General features: G+C 32.3%; 1 protein-coding gene across 1 annotated transcript in view; it reads right to left on the reverse strand.

Moving 5' to 3' along the window:
• Positions 1–6508: 6508 nt before the first annotated feature.
• LOC126745564 (uncharacterized) overlaps positions 6509–24521 on the reverse strand; it is a 64378-nt gene continuing 46365 nt past the window's right edge. Inside the window, exons 3-6 of the mRNA XM_050453454.1 lie at positions 17911–18046; positions 11087–11220; positions 10322–10526; positions 6509–6821 (exon numbers count right to left, since the gene is read on the reverse strand). Coding sequence (XP_050309411.1) covers positions 6709–6821; positions 10322–10526; positions 11087–11220; positions 17911–18046 — 588 coding nt within the window. The 3' untranslated portion in view covers positions 6509–6708. The remainder of the gene's footprint in view (positions 6822–10321; positions 10527–11086; positions 11221–17910; positions 18047–24521) is intronic.

Below are 24521 nucleotides of genomic sequence, written 5' to 3' on the forward strand. Positions count from 1 at the left end.
CCCATATTTTAATTATAACCACTATCGTTTTCAGTAAAAAATGGTTCTGTAATTAAGTATACTAAAATGTTGGAGTTGGAATTGAAACTTTATAGGTGAAAGAATAGTATCATTACCAACTTTCAAACCTATAACCGCTTAATATACATGACGCAGTATATTCTCGACAAACTGTATGTCCAAGTGGCGAAGTCTGGAAGCAGTTTCTTGCGATCTGTTTTGAAGGCTTTTGACGGTGTCAATCTTGTCATACTGCTTCGTAAACTTCCGTGCTATAGATCTATAGAGGTAACAACAACATTCTTCTCAATCGTAAAAGTGAGAAACCAAAGTGCCCAATTCAATTACGGTTTGTCAAATTGTTCGTGGCTGGACTATTAACGATGATCATCAAATTCAGTTTATTTCAAGATTTTGGCGTAATTTTTTAATTTGTTTTGCGGATTATAAGTTGCAATCTTTGAACTTTATTTCAGACATTTGAAGTTATTTTACGACTTTATTCCAAGCACTTGCAGCCATTTTTCTGTTGTATTCCAATCATTTGAAGTAATTTTTTTTTAAATATTATTTTAGGCATGTGACGTAATTTTCTATATAATTCAATATTTGGAATAAATAATTGACGTAATTGCTTATTTTTTTCAGGAATTTAGAGCCAGGGTTAATAGGGAAAATAAAGCAACACGTTTCTTCTCAATCGTAAAAATGAGAAATCAAAGTGCCCAATTCAATTACGGCTTGTCAAATTTGAAGCTGTTCGAGTTCTGACGTTCAAATGACCGTGTTCATTCAACACGATAATCGGGGAAAAAATTAATGGAACACGTTTTCTTAAACTTAATTGAACAAGGCTAAGGCAGACGATCATCAAATTCCATTTTATCAAATAAAATAAAATAAATTTTGACGTAATTTTTTAATTTGTTTCAAGCATTTGAAGCCTTTTTCAAATTTATTTCACGCACTTGAAGTTATTTTCCAACTTTATTCAAAGCATTTGAGGTAATTGTCTATTTTTTCCAGTCATTAAAAACTTCTTTGAATAATACTCTACGTTTACAATGATTTACCACATAATCAAGCAAATTCAAATAAAGAAATCTCTAAAGTGCCCAATTTGATTACGGTTTGTCATATTGGCTGCACTATTAACGTTTAAATGACAGATATCAACAGGATACCAAATTTAATTTTATTTCAACATTTTATTGTAATTTTTAATCTATTTTAATCATTTGAAGCCATTTTGTACCACACTTTAGAAGCTATCTTTGAACTTTATGCCAAGGATTTGAAGTAATTCTTACAACTTTATTCCAAGCACTTGCAGCCATTTTTCAATTTTATTCCAAGCATTTAAAGCGATAATTTTTTCGTTGTATTTCAAGCATTTGACGTAATTTCCTATATTTTGTTCCAAATATTTGACGTAATTGCTTATTATTTCCAGGCATTGAAAACCAGGTTTTAAAGAAACATTTTTTGGGAATAATTGATACTCTATTTTTACCACGATTTATATAAATAAAGAGGACACTAAAGTGCCCAATTCAATTACGGTTTGTCAAATCGGGCATGGCTGCACTATTAATGTTAAAATGACAGATATCAACAGGATAGTTAGAAAAAGGAAATAAAAATGGGACTTTAAGGCACATTGGGTAAAGACGATTGTTTTAAATAAGTCTGAGGAAGATGGTTACCAAATTCCATTTTATTCCAACAAATATATTACGTCCATTACGTCAACATTTTGACATAATTTTTAATTTGTTGGGATTTGAACCCATTTTTCAATTTATTTAACGACTTTATTTGAACTACTTGCAGCCAGTTGCCAATTTTATTTGAAGCATTTGACACCGTTTTTTTCTCATATTATTTCAACTATTTAACGTATTTCCTATATTTTATTCCAATTAATTAAGGTAATTGCTTATGTTTTTTTAGGCACTTTAAAACCAGGTCTTATAAAATTTTTTTAGAATAATCGACACACTATTTTCTCCATGACTTATATAAGCCATTTAAACAAAGAAAACTCTTGAGTGCCCAATTCAATTACGGTTTGTCAAATTGGGCGTGAATGACAAAAAACATTATTTCTTGGATTTCTTCCAACATGCACCTAAAATTATTATCATAAATATATATTGAGTTACAATAAAAACAACTTAAGAAGAGAAACCACTTAACGTACAGCCAATACCATTGCACACTCAACTTAAGTTCGTGCGTTTCTAGAATTAATCGTTGTAAGTACAAATTAAAGTAGTACAAAAAAAAAGGTTGATGGCTAACTGCATTGCCCCATCTTAACTTTGATTATCTGGATCAATCTTCATTACTTCCGACGTCACAGTCATGAGGGTGCCACCGATTTTCTGTAAACAACGTCGTTAATTCCGGTGATTATTGAAACCAGATAATGGAATGAAAAAAAAAGTGGGTGATCTTTTAATATCCCTTAATTGACAAGAGAAAGAGGTTGAGGAAGTTACTTTTTTTGAAATAAATTAAAGTAAAGTAAGTTGTTATGAATTAGGATATTTTCGTTTAGACTTATAGAAGAATCAACATATTGGCGCCCAACATTTGAAAGAAAGTAACCGTCTACTGTTATTTTACATTAGAAAGATGGATTGTATGAGTTGATTATTAGGTGGCAAAACTCCAAAATTGAATGACATATTGACTTTGAAAAAGGTGATGGTCACTTAATTTACTGAACATATTTCCGATGTTCTGATGTTGAAGCTGAACGTTCTCTTTAAGGAAGTCAAAACATACAAATTGCTTGCATCCTTTTTCATAGCTTATTTATTTAGCAAAATATAACTACTGTTTGTTCAACTGTTTATGAGGATAAAAACTGCTTCACGTCAGCGGAACCTTACTCAGTCAAGCTCAGAGTTTTTGGTTGATAACTTTGGATGTAGGTTAAGACGTAGAATAAACACGTGAAGGAATACAAGAGGGTACAGTGTGAAATAAGAGGCAAGACCAGACAAAATAAAGTGGCATACTGGATTGTTTAATTTACATGAAAAAGTAAAGCGAGTTAGTGTCAATAATCGACTGACTATCTAGATTGTAAAACTTTTTCAATAATTAATGGCTACCCTGGTATTGCGTAGACAGTTTGACTATATGGGCCAAGTGGAGGACTGAACGGTCTGGACAACAATGCAAACTCTGAAACAGGGTTGCCAAGGCAAATATTTCAATTTTCCTAGGAATAATGTTTGATATAATAAACACCAGTTGGTCATTAAAAAATCTATTTTAAATTTCATCTAAACATTCCCTAGATTTCACAAATTGCTCAATAAGCAATGGCTACCCTGGGATTGCATAGACAGTTCGACTGTATGGGCCGAATGCAGGACTGAACGGTCAAGACATTTGCGCAAACTCTGAAACAGGGTTGCCAAGGCAAATATTTCAATTTTTCTAAGAATAAACCTTAAACTGTGAAAAACCAATTTATCATTAATATATCTATTTAACATTTTAATTAAAAATTCTCTAGATCGTATTTTTTCCTTAGATTTCAGAAATTGTTCAGTGAACAATGGCAACCACGGAATTGCGTAGACAGTTTGACTATATGGCCAAGTGGAGGACTGAACGGTCAAGATAATTGCGCAAACTCTGAAACAGGGTTGCCAAGGCAAATATTTTAATTTTTCTAGGAATAATGTCTGATTTATTAAAAACCAGTGGCTCAATAATAAATCTATTTTAAATTTAATCTAAAAAAATTCCTAGATTGGAATTACGTAGACAGTTTGACTATATGAGTCAGGTGGAGGACAGAACGGTCAAAACAATGGCTCAAACTCTGATACAGGGTTGCCAAGGCAAATATTTCAATTTCCCCAAGAATAAACCTTAAAATGTGAAAAACCAATTTATCATCAATATATCTATTTAAAATTTCAATTAAAAATTCCCTAGATTGTAATTTTTTCCTTAGATTTCTGAAATTGTTCAGTGAACAATGGCAACCCTGGAATTGCGTAGATAGTTTGACTATATGGGCCAAGTGGAGGACTGAACGGTCAAGACATTTGCGCAAACTCTGATGCAGGGTTGCCAAGGCAAATATTTCAATTTTTTCCTAGGAGTAATGCTTGATATATTAAAAACCAGTTGGTCACTAATAAATCTATTTTAAATTTCATCTAAAATTATAGTTTGTAAATTTTCCTTAGATTTCAAAAGTTGCTCAACGGACAATGGCAATCGTGGTACTGCGTGGGCAGTTCGACTGTATTGGTCGGATGGAGGACTGAACGGTCAAGGCAACGGCGCAAATTTTGAAACAGGGTTGCCAATGCAAAGATTTCAATTTTCCTAAGAATAAACCCTGAAATGTGAAAAATCAGGGCAAATTTTAAATTTCATCTAAAAATTCCCTAGATTTCACAAATTGCTCAATAAGCAATGGCTACCCTGGGATTGCATAGACAGTTCGAGTGTATAGGTCAAATGGAGGACTGAACGGTCATTTACGCAAACTCTGAAACAGGGTTGCCAAGGCAAATATTTCAATTTTTCTAAGAATAAACCCTGAAATGTGAAAAACCGATTGGTCATCAATAAATCTATTTTACATTTCATTTAAAAATTCCCTAGATTGTAATTATTTGCTTAGATTTTAGAAATTGTTCAGTGAATAATGGCAACTATGGAATTGCGTAGACAGTTTGACTATATGGGCCAAGTGGAGGACTGAACGGGCAAGACATTTGCGCAAACTCTGATGCAGGGTTGCCAAGGCAAATATTTCAATTTTCCTAAGAATAAACCCTAAAATCTGAAAAACCAATTGATCATCAACAAATCTATTTTACATTTCATTTAAAAATTCCCTAGATTGTCATATTTTCCTTAGATTTCAGAAATTGTTCAGCGAACAATGGCAACCATGGAATTGCGTAGATGGTTTGACTATATGGGCCAAGTGGAGGACTGAACGGTCAAGACATTTGCGCAAACTCTGATGCAGGGTTGCCAAGGCAAATATTTCAATTTTTCCTAGGAGTAATGCTTGATATATTAAAAACCAGTTGGTCACTAATAAATCTATTTTAAATTTCATCTAAAATTATAGTTTGTAAATTTTCCTTAGATTTCAAAAGTTGCTCAACGGACAATGGCAATCGTGGTACTGGGTGGGCAGTTTGAGTGTATAGGTCGAATGGAGGACTGAACGGTCAAGACTTCACGCTAACTCTGAAAAAGGGTTGCCTAGGCAAATATTTCAATTTTCCCAAGAATACACCCTGAGATGTGAGAAACCAATTCGTAATCAATAAATCTATTTTACATTTCAATTAAAAATTCCCTAGATTGTAATTTTGTCCTTAGATTTCAGAAATGGTTTAGTGAACAATGGCAACCCTGGAATTGCGTAGACAGTTTGACTATATGGGCCAAGTGGAGGACTGAACGGTCAAGACAACGGCTCAAACTCTGATACAGGGTTCCAAGGCAATTATTTTAATTTTCCCAAGAATAAACCCTAAAATCTGAAAAACCAATTGATCATCAACAAATCTATTTTACATTTCATTTAAAAATTCCCTAGATTGTCATATTTTCCTTAGATTTCAGAAATTGTTCAGTGAACAATGGCAACCCTGGAATTGCGTAGACAGTTTGACTATATGTGCCAAGTGGAGGACTAAACGGTCAAGACATTCGCGCAAACTCTGAAACAGGGTTGCCAAGACAAATACTACAATTTTTCTAAGAATAAACCCTGAAATGTGAAAAACCAATTGGTCATTACTATATATATTTTACATTTTAATTCAAAATTCCCTAGATGGTAATTTTTTCCTTAGATTTCTGAAATTGTTTAGTGAACAAAAGCAACCCTGGAATTGCGTAGACAGTTTGACTATATGACCAAGTGGAGGACTGAACGGTCAAGATAATTGCGCAAACTCTGAAACAGGGTTGCCAAAGCAAATATTTTAATTTTTCTAGGAGTAATGCCTGATATATTCAAACCAGTGGCTCATTAATAAATCTATTTTAAATTTTATCTAAAAAAAATTCCCTAGATCGTCATTTTTCCTTAGATCTCAAAAAATGTTTAGTAAACAATGACAACCCTGGTATTGCGTGGGCAGTTCGACTATATGAGTCAGGTGGAGGACTGAACGGTCATGACAACGGCGCAAACTCTGATACAGGGTTGCCAAGAATATTCCAATTTTTTTAGGAGAACAAAGGTATGTTCTCTTTTTAGTACATAGCACCATATGAGCCTTTCTGCGTTTAATGGATAGAGGACATTCAGCACACCATTTCAAGTTACAGAGCAATCAATTTGAAGCCACGCCTAAATATGGTCAAAAGGGTTTAAGCTAGTTACAATAATTTGTATGCCAAATATAATATACAGGGTGTGCGAGCTTCTTTATTTATCATCGAACTTGGCGGACGTTACTGACACGCATTGTATAGTGAGAAATAAAACTACAGTAAAAAAATTTTACGATTTCATTTATATATATAAATAAAATATATTTACAACACATACTTCCATACGTACTGAACTCAATATCATTATTCAACAATATAGCTAGAAAAATTAATTACCGAAAAGCCAATAACGTCGTCGCTAGAAGAACAAAAAAGCAAATCGTATAGTAAATATATTAATTAAAATAAGCATAAAAGTTGTTATTAAAATTTCAGTAGCAAACCGAAGGCCAGCAAAATGGAAATAGCTGAGCGCCGTATTGTGCTGGCGATTCGTCCCGACGACATTCCGAACGCTGCACTTGAAGGGGCACTCACTGAAAAACAAAACAAGCTTTTATGTTGAATTCAATTTTCAGAACGGGGCTGATGCTTTTTCTTAAAATCTAAATAAACACGCTTTACCATTACCCATTGGGGTGCATACTTTGCTACCGCTTTTATTATTTTAAAAGTATTCGCTAGTAGACGACAGAGGACTAAGTAGGTTTCGTGTTTATAGTGAATTTTGTTTCCTGGTAATAAAGAAGCTGGACCAATAAGGAAAAGTGTAGAAAATTTTAATGACTTACTGCAGTGAATGTTGTGCAACGTGTAGCCTCTGTTGAGTTTTGACATTTTGATTTTACAGAAAATAAAGAAGCTATTAACCAAGGTGAATCAGTTACAAACTGTCACATTGCCCTAACTACTTTAAAAGAGAGAAGTGGCTGTGTTGCCCGAACGATAATACAAATTAATCAAACTAGATGTATTCAGAGCAATTTATTTTTAAAAGCTTAGCAAAGCGCTTTCGGCGTATGAGCCATCATCAGTGCTAATTGTCAGTTAAGCCCAGGAGTTTTCCATAGTGGGAACAAATGTGTAATACTATCAAATGTGTTCCCACTATGAGCTTAACTGACAATTAGCACTGATGATGGCTCATACGCCGAAAGCGCTCTGCAAAGCTTTTAAAAATAAATTGCTCTGAATACATCTAGTTTGATTAATTTGTATTAACCACTTTAATACACAACAAGGAAGACCCAATAGATCTCGAAAACTACCAACCTATAATAATGTAAACACTTAGAAACCAGTTGATTCCCCATCGTTATAGAACGCCATAAGTCGCACACCGCACGACATCTCGAAGGTTGACGAGAAGCTTCAGGAAAGTTCTGCCGAGTATATAAGCGGTCGCATCGTCGATAGTAATCACTTGAATTGTTTTAATTCAAATTTAACGAATGGGAATAACGCTACAATAATAACATATCTATTAGAAGGAAAATTGGACTTGGGCCAACTTAGGGTGTTAGGAGAAACTTTCAGGATTTCGTTGACTTCCGCAAAGCATTTGATACGATCAAAACAAACAGTTTGATATACAGGGTGTTTTTTTATATTGCGACAAAATTCAGAAACGTGTTCTTTCGACAAAAATTCGCAAAAAAGTTCCTATAAACATAGGTCCTAAACCTTTTAGATTTTGAGCTACAGGGTGGCAAAGTTTTAACAAAAAAATGATTTTTTTTCGATAACTTAAATCCTTCTATAGATATTTGTCCAAAGATTCGTATGCAGGGTCTGTGTATCCAGAGCCATTTACCAACATACTTTTAACATTTTTATGTTCTCCAGTGGCGTGTGTGCGGGTTTTCCGCTGAATACTTTTATAAAGCAAAATGGTACGCCACTGGTTTTTGTTGTATTAAAAAACATTTTTAAATTCCCCGTTTTATTTGCAACATTTTCGATCCCTTGGACTTTGTCCGTTAGATGCACGGTTTTCGCACAAAAAATTAAAAACCATGAACATGTTGCTCAGATATGATTAGACTTTTGATTATAACCCGTTTTACAAGTAACAGAGAACTGACCTGTTGACCTCAATCCTTAATCTGGAGGACCAAATGATTTTGTTCGAAGTTTTTTTTTGCTTTAGATCAATTGTCTTTATAGAGACCTCTTTTAATTCTCTAAGTGGCTTCAGAGAATGTGTCTCTATTTCCCCGTAGACCGGGTTAATCGTCTTGTATAAAAACTTGACAAAAGGCTTAATTTAAGATACTGATCCAAAAAAGAACAACACTATCATCATCGAAAGAAACGAACTAATTAAATAAAATTCCACCATTCTAAGAAAAAAAAACGGAGTAAATTCACACACAGTAAAATCGTTGTGTATTCATCCGAAATTTCACTAATTGATACTTGACATCGTTTCAAATATATATACAACGTTAACGAGTACTTTAGAAAAATAATGGTCCGCATTCGAGGCTCTCAAAGAAATTTGCCTTTTCAATAAAAATATAACGGTGTCGCGAATAACGAAAACTGGAGAAATTTCACGTCAATTCGCGCTAAAAAATATTCTCTTCTCGCTGTTATTATAATGGTTCTTTATTTTTACGCCGGGTTTCTCTGAATTTGACATTTTTCTTCTATAAATCGTTTTCTCAAGTATTATCGATCCTTCGCGTTCGGGAAAACTAGACCTCTTTGAGGGGCATTTAAAATGAATTTCAGTTTTCAGACGGAATATTTTTACTGTTAAAGGTTGATATTAGCAAAATGTGTTAAATAAAACCATCGACAAATGGATAAAATCATATTCTAAAACAGGCCAACCAACCCTCAGTCACGAACAGTTAAACATCAATCCACCCAAATTTATTTACTTAAGTACCGAATTTATTTGCTTAAGTACCTTAATCTTGTCTCTTCATTTTCTGATGCATTGGTTAAAGTTATAAACTGAGGTTAGGTTTTTCTTTCTGATATGGAAGAATAGAGTTGGAACATTAGAAACCAGCTTAGAAGCTAGTAGGTAAAACTTTAGCTCCTTCTTTAAACTTATCGTACACTGAACTTTTTTGAATTCATTATTCAGTAATACAAAATATGTTTTTTGCTGCTACCACTAAAGCAAAAAAAACATGTTTTCTTTACTTGAGTCTCAATGAGGGAGTTTTCGTCGCAGCAGTGTTTTGTGACCTAACTGAAGCTTTTGATCGAGTCAGTCATTAGGTTTTGTCACGTATGCAAATGATTCTTCCTCTCTATATAACAACCAGTCAGTTGTGTTTAATAGTACTCGATCTCAAGTTTGCCTTATAAGCTCTGGGGAACCCAAAGCTCTATTGGACCTCTATTTGAACAAATTATCCTTTCACCCTTGGTTGGTAACTAATACACAATCAAACGCGTTTTGTTGGTTCACAAAATGCAGCAACTAAGTTAAATATCCAAGTTCCACGACTCGGCAGACCAGCTTTGATAAATTGATTCAATGGTAATTACTGTGGATATATTAATATTGAAGGAAGCCACTTGATTTATAGTCTCAAATACCTATTGAATTATAATTGAACAAATTATCCTTCGACCCTTGGTAAGTAACTGATACACAATCAAACGCGTTCGTGGGTTCACAAAATGCAACAAATAAGTTGAATATCTAAGTTCCACGACTCGGCAGACCAGCTTTGATAAATTGATTCAATGGTAATTACTGTGGATATATTAATATTGACGGAAGCCACTTGATGTATAGTCTCAAATACTTATTGAGTTACTTCGACCCTTGGTAAGTAATTGATACCCAATCAAACGCATTTGTCAGATCAAATAAGTTAAATATTGAAGTTCCAAGCCTCGGTAGACGAGCTCTAATAGATTAATTTCCTGGCAAGGCTCGATGATGTATTGAAAGCATTTTTCAATAATGTGAGGAGCTAATTGATAAAAATCTACCCAATACAACTTTCCCCTTTACGTCTAATACATAATTTACATATTTTTTTTGGGGTAAACTAATAATTCTTACCTCTGGCTGGTTCGGACGCTTTTCTCCTTAAACTTTCCAATTCTAATTCGGCCTCTTCATGGTATATCGGTGGAATTAACGCTATACATTTTAACATGAGCCTCCCATCGCTAAAGTGTAAGGCAGTCAATTTAATTACTAGTTGAAGATCGCTCCAGTCGAGTTTATTGCTTTTATTAATAATTGATGCGTTTGTCTGGTTAACCTGAAACAAGAAAAAAGACATAAACAGTATAATAATTAAGTTATAAAAGGAGGGCGATAAAGATCGACTTTAGTTGTATGGTTTCAAGTATTTTTTCATAATTATTGAGGTAATTTTGAGGCATTTTTCAACTCTATAAAGGCCACTATGTTGACCACAAAAATGTGCAACTTTCGTCTTTTTTAGCCGACAGCGTATCTCCTGCCGTTTCCGAGATAAAATATATAATCCTAAAAATCGTATCCATTTAAGTTATGCTTTATTTTCCAATTTAATGCTGCGTATTAGAAGTTAATGTGTTTATTTATTACACGATATTAAAATGCCATTTACTGGGTATTATGTTGGGCTTCGGTGAATTTTTGAATAGTGTTTCTTGAGAGCTATAAAACTAGTTCGCTTACTATTGTCCTAATATTTTAGCTACAAAATAAATCGGTATTTAGGTCATGCAGTTTAAATTTAATTAAAATTCAAAATTACTTTTCCGTTCTAGAACAGTTCGGTATAAAAGGTAAGGAAATTTAATTAAAGTTAATTTACAAAATACAATCACTTACCGTGAGGTTGTTTAAAATAAATTTTAGATCTGCCGGAGGCCTTGAGGGATAACTGGTACAATTCGCCTTCAATATATCACCGACGTCCAAGGGCTCTCTTCCGACGCTTATTTGAGGCGGATGTTCTGGAAGAACTGGAAAAATCTGATTAGTATAATGCAATTTAGCAGTAAATAAGAGTAAAAATGAAGGGGAGTAAAACGTGTATGTACCGCCATAGGAAAAAAGTGCTTATACATTGGACAACTGATTTATTTAATTACTACATTGTTGACGACCTAAGATTAGGATAGTCTTCACCAAGAGACCATCCAGCACGACTGTAGTTCTATTGAGGCTCTACAGATGTTTGGTCCTCCATCCTCAACAGATGTGTTACGAGTAATTGATGTCAAATGAATCTATAGAGACCTTGAGGCTCCAGAATCAGGAGGATCAATATCAAAAGAGCTTTCCCTGGTAACTCAACTGGTAGTGTACCAATTGCCTGGAAGAAATAAGAGCGTTCTTGCAGGCAGTTAATTTAGAGCTTGATGCTCAATGTTACTTTACTGAACAGCATTCCTCAGAGCAGTTCAAATGTCTTCAATTGCATTGAGTGGGTAATGGATGAGTGCTGGACTAGAAATATCTGGATGAAGATGAAGCATCCGTTCAGGTAATTGAGTTCTGAAAATTGGAATCTTTTACCTGGAATTAATAGAAAAATTCTTCCAGGCAGTACAGTTACTATCAAGGGTATCACTTTGCTAGCAAAGACTTCTGGGACACTGGATGGAGTTTGAAAGCTTGATTAAAGAGAGTTGTATGCGCCAAGAATCCATGAACCACGTTATATTTTCACGAATTTAAATTCCAAGTTAGACCCTTAAAAAATAGGCCCAAAATGTTGACTACAAGAACCGGAGATATTATTCACTTGCAGGTAAAAGACTAAATATTTTGTTTCTTACAGGCACTCCTGGAATAAAAATTTTAGTTATTTTTTTTGAAAAGACTAAACAAATCTTCAGAGTAGTCCATAAATTAATAACTGCAAAATTTGTACTACTAAAACCCAAGATATTCATATTCCAGTAAAATACAATTTTTTTTTCTTACAGGTACTCGTGGAATAAAAATTACAATTTTTTCATTTTTAATGAATGGATTTCGGTAATTTTTTTGAAAAAAACTAAAAAAGCCTTTAAAGTAGTCTATAAATTAATAGTTGTAAAATTTTGACTAAAAAAAACCCGAGATAATCACTTGTAAGTAAAAGACTAAATATTTTATTTCTTACAGGCACTCCTGGAATAAAAATTCCAATTTCTTGGCTTTTAGTGAATGGATTTTAGTTATTTTTTTTGAAAAGACTAAACAAATCTTCAGAGTAGTCCATAAATTAATAACTGCAAAATTTGTACTACTAAAACCCAAGATATTCATATTCCCGTAAAATACAATTTTTTTTTCTTACAGGTACTCGTGGAATAAAAATTACAATTTTTTGATTTTTAATAAATGGATTTTGGTAATTTTTTTGAAAAAAACTAAAAAAGCCTTTAAAGTAGTCCATAAATTAATAGTTGCAAAATTTTGACTACAAAAACCCGAGATAATCACTTGCAAGTAAAAGACTAAATATTTTGTTTCTTACAGGCACTCCTGGAATAAAAATTCCAATTTATTGGCTTTTAGTGAATGGATTTTAATTATTTCTTTTGAAAAGACTAAAAGGGTCTTGAACGTAGTCCATAATCAATAATTGCAAAATTTTGACTACTAGAACCCAAGATTAGTTAGATTTTCCAAAGGTAAGCAATATGTTTCATCAAAATTCCTTAAAAGAGGTTTATGATAAGTCGTATCAAAAGTCATTGATCATCTAAAGACTTGAAATATTAATGATAAAAAGGCTTCTGCAGCTCGATTTTATGACTTGAACAAGGCATTCGACTGTATCAGTGCAGTGAAAATAAAAACCGCTAAAGATTTATAATTTTTGCAGACGATACGACCATTGTCTGACATAAAACCAACCTATGCGAGATCCTTGATCTTAAGCAGTTTAACAATATTCCAAATGTTAATAATCGGCTTCTTGACTTGGTTTTTTCTAATTTCGACGTCAGTATCATCAAAAGTATATCACCGCTTATTGACGAAGATTTGCATCATCCTGCTTTGACAATTTCTTTTAAATCGGTTTCCCCTCATAAATATAATCCTTCTATAAGTTCAAATAATCTACAGCAGTTTAACTTCAGAAAAGCAGACTTTCCACTCATGTATAATTTGTTGCTTGATGCAGACTGGTTGTCCGTCTTGCAGTCTTCTGACGTTGACAGCGCTTGCAAGGAACTTTACAAAAGACTTGATTCAGCTTTTGCTGCTTCAGCACCTTTAAAACAACGAAGACGACGGCGATTTCCAGTACAGGCTTCACAGGCTTCGTCAGACAGTAAAATCTCAAGCCCATGAGGCCTATAACTCATTTGTGACCCAAGCCGAGGAGAACATTGTCACTGATCCCTCATCATTTTGGTCTTTTGTTAGAGCTAAGAAAGGTCACTCTTCACTTCCGTCTATCAAGTGCGATGCCAATGGTAATTCTTTTCAAGGAACAGAAAATATTGTGCCAGCTTTTGCCAAACTTTTTCAGAATGCCTATAAAGATCCAATCAACCTCGCAGAAACCTATCCTCCTTCTAATTCCTCAGACCTCATTGACATTCTTCCATCAATTACCACTGAGGAAATTATTGCTGCTAATCGGAGGCTAAAAAACAAGTTGACAGCCGGTCCAGATGGTGTTTTAAGTTTTGTGGCTAAAGACTGCATGTTTGTCCTTTGTCAGCCTTTATGTCATATTTTTAACCTTATTTTGAAAACTGGCAAATTTCCAGGCGTCTGGAAATGTGCTAAAGTAATATCAATTCACAAAAAAGACGATATAAACAGAATCGACAACTACCGACCTATCTCCATACTTTTCAATTTTTCCAAAACTTTTGAAACTATTGTTTATAACAGAATTCTTCCCCAAGTTCAATCATTACTCTCTATAGATCAGCACGGTTTTATTCCTAAAAGGTCGTGCATCACTAACCTCTGTAATGTGACTCATTTTATTTCTTCAGCCCTCGATAGAAAAAGTCAGGTTGATGTGGTGTATACTGATTTCAGTAAGGCTTTCGATCAGATAAATTATAGCATTCTGCTGGAAAAATTAAACAAGCAATTCAACTTCTCAGAAAGGCTAATTTCGTTGCTTTCGTCATACCTTATTGACCGTCTACAGTTTGTTGAGGTGGAAGGTTGCAGATCTAACACCTTTGTTTCAACTTCTGGAGTCCCACAGGGATCCAATCTCGGCCCACTTCTTTTTATCTTTTATATTAATGATCTTATAGATTTGATTTCCTGCCTTAGACTAGCTTATGCTGATGATCTGAAAATATTCTGGTGTATCAATAGTATCTTGGACTGCTTGTTCTTACAGTGTAACTTGGACCTAATTAGGGGGTAGTGCAGTCGAAATCAGTTATGTCTTAACATCTCGAAATGCTGTGTGATCTCCTTTCACCGAACCAAGGATCCTGCTTTGTTTAATTATAATATAGACAATCAAATCCTCTGTAGAAGTACTTCTATTAAAAATCTAGGAGTTGTATTCGACGATAGGCTCACATTTGTGCCACATATGTGAACTTATACCTCCTCGTTGAAACTTCTGGGTTTTGTCATTCGAAATAGCCGACCCTTTAACAACTCAAACTCAATAAAATTATTGTACTTTTCCTTTGTTAGATCAAGACTGGAATACGGTTCCTTGGTGTGGTGTCCTTTCTATGAATGCCATGTTGGCTACATCGAGAGTGTTCAGAGAAGGGTTTTAAAGTTTCTTATGTTTCGTGAGGATGGAATATATCCTGTTAGGGGACATAATCATGATCTGATGTTAGGTAGATTTAATCTGCAATCTCTGGCCATGAGGAGAACAATTCATTTTGTAACATTCTTATGGAAGTTGGTCAATAATCAAATAAATTCTCCTCCTCTCTTGAACGATATTCTATTTCATGTACCACGATTTGCTACTAGAGCAAATATCACTTTTGCTTTAGATCGCGGCAGAACTAACATTAGGTTTCAGGATCCCGTATATCAAATGTGCAGAATTTTTAATTCAGTATCATCAACCTGTGACATATTTGTATGCTCCATAAAGGATCTAGTTTTGTCTCTGACAAACCAACACTTACCATAATTCCTTTTCTCTTCCTTTTTTCCCTTGTCCCATGAATCCCTTTCTTTGTTCATTCTAATGTTAATTTACATCTCCTTTAATTTTGATATATACATGATGTTACTATAGTAATTTAAGTTTTCCTTATTTTTCTTTATTTTTCTTTTTTTTTGTTATTTAATTTATAGTAATTTAATACCTGTTTACACTTTCAAAATATTAATTGTAGATTTTCCTGTAACTGGGCTTTGCCTGTTGGAAATAAACTGCTAAATAAATAAATTTTTGCAGACGATACGACCATTGCTGACACGGAAACTGTGACTTTGAAATATTTTATTAAGTTTCTAACGACTTGGAATATTACTGATAAAAAGACTTTTGCTACTGTATTTTATAACTTGAACAAGACATTCCACTGTATCAGTGCAGTAAAAATTTAAAAAAACTGCTGAAGATTTATAATCTTTGCAGACGATACGACCATTGTCTGACATGGAAACTGTGACTTTTACCTATTTTATCAAGTTTCTAAAGACTTGAAATATTAATAATAAAAAGACTTTTTCTGCTGGATTTTATGACTTTAACAAGGCATTCGACTGTATCAGTGCAGTGAAAATAAAAACCGCTGAAGATTTATAATTTTTGCAGAAGATACGACCATTGTCTGACATGGAAACTGTGACTTTGAACTATTTGATTAAGTTTCTAAAAACTTGGAATATTAATGATAGAAAGATTTCTGACCAAAGGAGAGAGAAAGTAAACTTAAAGTCCAAGTCTCACAAATCAAGCGTCTATTAAAGGTTACGCGTTTCGCCGCAATCGTCAGACCTATCTAAATACAAAAACCACACACTGACTCACACTAACATAAATAAAAAATATAAAAATAAAATAAGTTTACACCATCGTGTATCGTTATTGAATAAATAGAGTCAAATAACGATAAATAGAGTCAGTAACGATACGCTTGATTTATAAGACTTGGACCTTGAGTTTACTTTCTCCCTCCTTTGGTCATATACTTAAGTCTCTTTGAGAGTATTGGATTATTTTGAAAAAGCTTTCTGCTGTTGTATTTTGTGACTTGAACAAAGCTTTCGACTGTATCAGTCAAGTGAAAATAAAGGCTGTTAAACATTCATAATTATTGCAGACGATACGATTATTGTCTGCAATGGAAACTACCGAAGCAACACATCGTTTATTATTATCGTTAAATATATATTTATTCAACGATTTTTTAGTAAATTTTTGGTTTTTGTATATTTATCAACCGTATATGGTTAAAGTATATTTATTAAACTGTAAAATATACGTATATCATATACTATTCTGTTTACAAAAAAAAGAAAATTTCTGATGATGTCTGAAATCTCTAAATATTTGATGAAATTCTTATGAAAAATCACTGTTTTTCGTTCATAATATCCAAGTTAATAACGCTGTTTTTATACTAAATATTTATATGTAAAATTATATCAAATTGAAATGAACAGCAATATTAAATTAAATATTGCATATATATTTTCTGCAAAAAAATTGTTTCCCATCAACACAACCCTTACACCCCCCACCCACCCCACATATTTGTCCAGTAAGAAATTCATTTGAAAAATCACTGTTTTTCCTCCATAATATCCAATCTAATAGCACTGCTTTTGTATTAAATATTTATTAATATACACGTATATAATTATATCAAATTTAAATAAACAAACTGAGTTATTAGATTGAATATTAACGACGAAACCAGTTGGTATTCATGCGTATTATTTTGGAAAACAGTGATTTTCTAAAACAATTTCTTACTGGTAAGTTGTGTGGGGTGGGTGGGGGGTTAAGGGTAGGGTTAATTAAAAACGAGTTTTTTGCAGAAAATAATTGCCTGAGATAAAAATACTTTTAAAGAAAATTAGAGATATAAAATATTTTCTCATATAACCTTAAAGCTTTCGAGTAAAACGTGAAAAAACCCCATTTTATTTCTATCTATTTTACATGAGCCATTCTTTATCGCAAATAAGTGGAAATTTAGTTTTTTAAGATAAGTCAATAAGTGTACATTTCTGAGTGAAATAAAACTGCGGCATATTCATAATTTTCGCAGATGATACGACTATTGTCTGATTGAGACTTGAATAAAGACATAATATCACTTGATTTTTGTGTTATAAAAAAAAAAGAAAACTAACAGCTTCAGAGCATACTACTTGGTCAAAAATCACAAATGTTATTTAAATACATCCAGAAATAAATCTACAAAACAGTGTTCAAATAAATCCATTTTTTATATACCTATGGTGTCAATATTTTCAACGAAGTCCCCCTGATAACTCATTCATACAAACGACCCTTTCTTCCTTTCCTAGTTGTCCCTCAAAAACAATTTTCAACACATTTATTTCACACCAAAAAAACAACAAAAAGCACTAATTTATAAACTCGAAAGTAAATGGCGCGTAAAAAAGAGTTCGTTCGCCTCGACGGTCGGCTACACAATAAAATGCATCTAGTGCAACTCCTTCTCTCTTATAAAACCCTAAACTTTAAAAGCACCACGAGCCACAATAGAAGTTTTACTTACGCACAACTGACATAGATTTCGAGTCAACTCTAGTGTGAATATTCGGTCCATCCGTGGTAACTTCGCAGCTGAAGTTCCCTGCCAGATTAAATTCTATTTCCGTTAGGACCACTTGTGTAGAGTTCGACTTTGTCAGCTGAAATGAAAACAGATACTTTAGGACTCCTCCTCGTTCATTGTGACAAAGGTTGCCTCAACCGCATAATAAGGGTATCGGGTAGATGATGACGGATTATAGGTTACGTTATTATATTATTGTCCATCAGGGTTTTAGAGTAAGTATTTATGTTGTTGTTTTAATTGAAAGGTGTATGACAAGGATAGCCTCAAAACCCTTTGTAAAATAGTTTTAACTTGAACGTTAACTATGAATTAATTATTTTAAATAGTCCAGGCATTTGAGGCATAATTTTAATTAAAGTGCCTGAAATGGTAAAAAATCTACAGCAGGACTGTGTGAAACTGTAAAATAATTTTAAGGTGGTAAATATATTAATTTAATTAGTATAAATTAATTGATTTAACTAGTCCAGGCAGTTGATGCATAATTTTAATTAAAGTGCTTGAAACATAGAGCTCAACTGCCTGAAATTGTAAAAAAATTGAAATTGAAACGTCCCTAATAAGCACGACTGCTTTAAATGCTAAAATAATATTAATGTAAACTTTAACTATAAATTATTTATTTAATTATTAATTTTAAGTTCAGGCATTTGAGGCATGATTTTAATTAAAGTGCCTGAAATGGTAAAAAATCTTCAGCACGACTGTCTGAAACTGTAATATAGCTTTAACGTAAACATCTACTATAAATTAATTATAAGGCATCATTTTAATTAAAGTTTTTAAAATCTACATCTCGACTGCCTAGAATTGTAAAATTATTTAAATCGAAACGTCATTAATACATTTATTAATTAATTATTCCAGGCATTTGTGTCATAATTTTTTAATTAAAGTAGCTGCAGCTAGCAGCACGACTGTCTGAAATTGTAAGATAGTTTTAACTTGATCGTTAACTATAAATTAATTAATTAAACTAGTCCAGGCATTCAAAGCATCTGAAATTTACAGCAGGACAGCTTAAAATAATAAAATAATTTTAATGTTAACTTTAACTAAAAATTACTTATTTAATTAATAACTTTAAGTCCAGGCATAATTTTAATTAATGTGCCTGAAATCTCCAATCAGACTGTTTGAAATTGTAAAATAATTTCAATTGAAACATCATTAATAAATTATTCCAGGCATTTAGATCATTATTTTAATTAAAGTGCCTGAAACGGTAAAAAATATGAAGCACGACTGTCTTAAATTGTAAAATAGTTTTAATATAAACGTTAACAGTAAATTAATTAATTTAACTAGTCTAGGCATTTCAGGCATAATTTTAATTAAAGTGCCTGAAATCTACATCTCGACTGCCTGGAATTTTAAAAATGATTTAAATATAAACGTCAATAATAAATTCATTAATTAATTATTCCAAGCATTTAGAATAAAATTTTAATGAAAGTAGCTAAAATGGTAAGAAGTACGACTGTCTGAAATTGCCAAATAGTTTTAACTTGAACGCCAAATATAAATTAATTAATTAAACTAATTCAGGCATAATTTTAATTAAAGTGTCCGAAATTTCCAATTAGACTGCTTGGAATTGTAAAATAATTTAATTTGAAAGAATATCTATTAAATCGTTCATTAACAATCGTTCACTTGAAATTATAAAATAATTGTAATTATTATTTTTATTATATATTTAATTAATAATTTTAAGTCTAGGCATTTGAGGCATATTTTAAATTAAAATGCCTAAGATCTACGCCCCTGGAATTTACAACACAACTGCTTGAAATTATAAAATAATTGTAATTATTATTTTTATTTTATATTTAATTAATAATTTTAAGTCCAGGCATTTGAGGCATAACTTTAATTAAAGTGCCTGAAGTTTACATCTCGACTGCCTGGAATGGTAAAATAATTTACATTTAAACGTCATTAATAAATTCATTAATTAATTATTTCTGATATTTCAGAAATACTTTTAATTAAAATGCCTAAGATCTCTAACTAGACTGCTTGGAATTGTAAAATAATTTAAAATGAAACAACATCAATAAATTCATTTTAATAAGTACAGGCATTTGGCATAAGTAAGGCAATTTTGATTAAAATGCCTTAAATCTTCATATCGACTGCCTGAAATTATAAAATAATTTCAATTGAAATGACATTAATAAATTCATTAAAAAATTATTCCAGGCATTTGAGGTATACTTTTAATTAAAGCGTCTCAAATTTACAACACGACTGCTTGAAATTATAAAATAATTGTAATTATTATTTTTGTTATATATTTAATTATTAATTTTAAGTTCAAGCATTTGAGGCATAATTTTAATTAAAGTGCCTTAAATCTTCATATCGACTGCCTGGAATTATAAAATAATTTAAATTGAAATATCATCAATAAATTCATTGATTAATAAGTCCAGGCATTTGAGGCATAATTTTAATTAAATTGCCTAAAATTTACATCTCGTCGGCCTGAAATAATTTTAACTTGAACGCAAACAATAAATTAATTAATTAAACTAGTCCAGGCATTCAAAGCATCATTTTAATTAAAGCGTCTGTAATTTACAACACGACTGCTTGAAATTATAAAATAATTGTAATTATTATTTTTATTATATATTTAATTAATAATTTTAAGTCCAGGCATTTGAGGCATAATTTTAATTAAAGTGCCTGAAATTTACATCTCGACTGCCTGGAATTGTAAAATAATTTAAATTAAAACGTCATGAATTAATTAATTAAAAAAATATTTCAAATACTTGAGGTATACTTTCAAATTAAGGCATATTTTTAGGTGCCTGAAATCTACGTCTCTACTGCCTGGAATTGTAAAATAATTTAAATTGAAACAACATCAATAAATTCATTGATTATTAGGTCCAGGCATTTAAGGCATAATTTTAATTAAAGGGTTTGAAATTTACAACATGATGGCTTGAAATTATAAAATAATTTTTATTATATATTTAATTAATAATTTTAAGTCCAGGCATTTAAGGCATATTTTTAATTAAAGTGCTTAAAATCTACATCTCTACTGTCTGGAATTATAAAATAATTTAAATTGAAACAACATCAATAAATTCATTGATCATCAAGTCCAGGTATTTAAGGCATAACTTTAATTAAAGTACCTTAAATCTGCATTTCGACTGCCTGGAATTATAAATTAATTTAAATTAAACCGTCAATAATAAATTAATTAAATAATTTTGAAATTTACCGCAGCATTAAATTAAAACAAAAATAAAAATAAATCTTTAACACACTGATACTAAATACCATGAAAACCAAGCATTTTAGACTACACATGTAAAGGAACTTTTTAAGTTAATAATACGTAAGAAATCACCCTGTGAAATATCGGCCACTTATTAAAAAACACCCTGTAGAACCATCTTAGGAATTTTCTTGATTGAATAATATTAAGATCTTAAATGGAAGGGATGAAAGTTTGTTCTGACTATCACAACGTGTAAAATAGAGCATTTAAGCCATAGTATGAGAAATGAGCAAAGCTTTGCTTGTTTCAACTTAATATCAATCAAGGGTAAAGTGTATTGGCAAGAGAGTGGGAAAATTGCAGATTTAATTTGTATTTTTTTAACTAATAAATTACGAAGGTAAGCCATGAGTGGAATACTCAAAGGGTCATTGCTTAAAAACTCAATTTTTAGGTTAAAACTGGTCCAAAACCCAGAAATTTAACTCCGTTCCATTTTAAAGAGTTTCGTTGGCAAACATATGGTTTTTAAAGCTATGGAGTGTTTTCTTGAACGCGGGCCAATTCTTTTTCTCGTTCGCGATGTTTTCTGTAAACTAAGATCTGAGATTTTTTGCTTTTGGGGGCCAATTATTCAGAGGTAAACAACAAGCAAGTCTCCGAATTTGTTTGGTAATATTTTAACTTAAAATACGGCTTGCCATGGGAACTTCCGTATTTTCGGGATATATTATGGCTACTTCTTACAATAGAAGTATATATTACGGTAGTTTTAAACTCACAAATTCACCCGTTATCTTCTTGCTTGGGAATGCCTTGTCTTTACGACGAAAAATATTACGGTTTTTATTTTTGCCTTGGGATTAATTAAAGCTTTGTTAGGATAAAAGAGTACCAATGGGACTTTTTTTGTTCCTATTTAAAACCCCGTAAACAGGTCAGGTCAACTCTGCTATTGGGTGCGGAAATCAGTGTCTTCCTTCCAAAATATTTAAAAATGATCCCACTTCTGATCTAAATACATTCTCTATATTTTCAAGTCTATTTCTAACCTAAAAACTGCACTTTACACTAGTTTCTATCCATTTTTTTGTTTAAATTGGAACATATATATCAAACGTTTAGGCGCTTAATTAATTCCGACTTAAAATTTCCATTTTGGGGCGCATTTAATATTTTAGCAGCAGGAACGAAGAAGGAACTTTTAAACTTTCGGGAATTTCATTACCACCAATTAATAAATCGTAACACGGAAACTTACGTCTGCAAATGTAGCCTCGAATCGTTGAATGGGAGGGGAAAAAGTTTAAACTTGGCTTAGCAAGAGTATTATATCTATTAGAGCCGGCGATGCTGTCTTGTCGACAGTTAGCTAGAAACGGCAGTTTAAGTTTAAAGTTTAAAACGGGAACGTTTCCTCTTTAAAACTGCTGTCGCAATATATTAGGTATAATAGAGCCTCTTACCTTAACTCATTATTGGTTAAAGGAGCAATATACAGGCCAAGGAAATTATTTGAGTTTCTTAGAATAAAAAGATCTTCGGAATGGAAAAGTCCTGTCTAGAAAAGTATAATAAATCATTTTTATTCCATTAATTTACAGAAAAAAATACAGTTTTCTATTTCCGATAGATCAGTTCCAACTTTCTAGACTTCCAAATAATTTTTTTACAAAATTTCATTAAATTCCAAAAAAAATACAGGTTTCCATTTCCAATAGAGTAATTCCAACCAATAACGTCTAGTCAAATTTTTTTCTTAAATTATATTAATTTCTGAATAAATTTTCATTTTTAATAGATAAGTTTTAGCTGCCTGTACTTCCACTTAAAGTTTTTTTTTTTAATTTCATTAATTGCCAAAAAAATAGTTTCGAATAAATAATTATTAATTGCCTGGACTATCAGTTAAAGTCTTTTCTAAAAAATCATTAATTTTCAACCGATCTTTTACTTAACATTTGCAGTTTTCTTATAAGAGATTAAATTACCGTCAAATAATCCGAGTTCCTTTAGACTGATTGAAGACCCGAATTTGTCATCTAGCTTTATCGAAGTCAACACTTAGTTTTAATTTATTTTATATTTAATTTTTTTCTTGGTACAACAAAAATTAAAACGTTACAAATTTGGCTCTTTTAAAGGCATTTTTTAATTCTTCCAGGCAATTGAAGCCATTTTCCTTATCCGACCCATTTGTTATGCACTCGAACCATTGAGTTCTCCCTCTGACTCGTTAATTCAACGTCATAATTCGTTGACGATAGCAATAAAACGATGGCATTACCTCCTGTAGTTACGTGAGAAAAACAACATAGAAAACCGTTCAGTTCCTCGTCCGACCTATTGGTAATACACTCGAACCGTTCAGTCCTCCGTACGACCCATTAATCGAATTTCGACAATAATAGAATTTTTATTACATTCTTGATGGTTTGAATATTGGTTGGATCATAAAGTGGTATCGAAGTTCCTAGGCATGAATATTGAATAATTCTAAAATCTCTTGTCTAACACGACTTCCTTTAGACCGATTGAGGATCTGAGTTCGTCATTTAGCTCTATCGAAGTCAATGCTTAGTTTTGATTTATTTTATATTTAATTTTATTTTTTTTCGTGGTACATTCTTTAAATCCTTACAATTTTGACTCTTTTAAAGGCATTGTTTATTTCTTCCAGGCAATTGAAGCCATTTTTCCTGTGCAACCCATTTGTTATACACCCTAAATGTTCAGTCCTCCATCCGACCCGTTATTTCAACGTCATAATTCGTTGACGATAGCAATAAAACGATGGTGTTTCCTCCTGTTGTTACGTAAGAAAAACAACATTTCACGAAGACTAAGCCTATGACTGAAGTAAATTGCAGTAAAAACCAAAAAATTTGACTCTTCATCACTTTTTTGACTTAAAGACTCATATCACTCAGAGAAATCGTTTTGTGTCCGACATAAAGAACTTCTGACTGAGAGACTGTGCGAGAATATCAAATGGTCTCGTGCAGCCGTGACTCGGGAAACAGTAAATAAATACTTCGATAATCTCCAAACCAACTGGCAAAACGTTGAACCTGAGTGCGTCATTAATTATGATGAAACATGCTTTGTGGATGATCCCGGACGAAAAAAGGTCATCGTAAAAAGAAAACAAGGCATCCAAAACGGATCATCGATTCAACAAAACAATCGACATCAGTGATGTTTGCAGTAAGTGGTGATGGCCATCTAGTACCCCCATTTGTTGTTTATAAAAGCGAGCATCTATACGATACCTGGTTGACAAATGGGCCACCAGGTATGC

The sequence above is a fragment of the Anthonomus grandis genome, chromosome 16 (genome assembly GCF_022605725.1).
Source record: "Anthonomus grandis grandis chromosome 16, icAntGran1.3, whole genome shotgun sequence".
NCBI classification, from domain to species: Eukaryota; Metazoa; Arthropoda; class Insecta; order Coleoptera; family Curculionidae; genus Anthonomus; species Anthonomus grandis.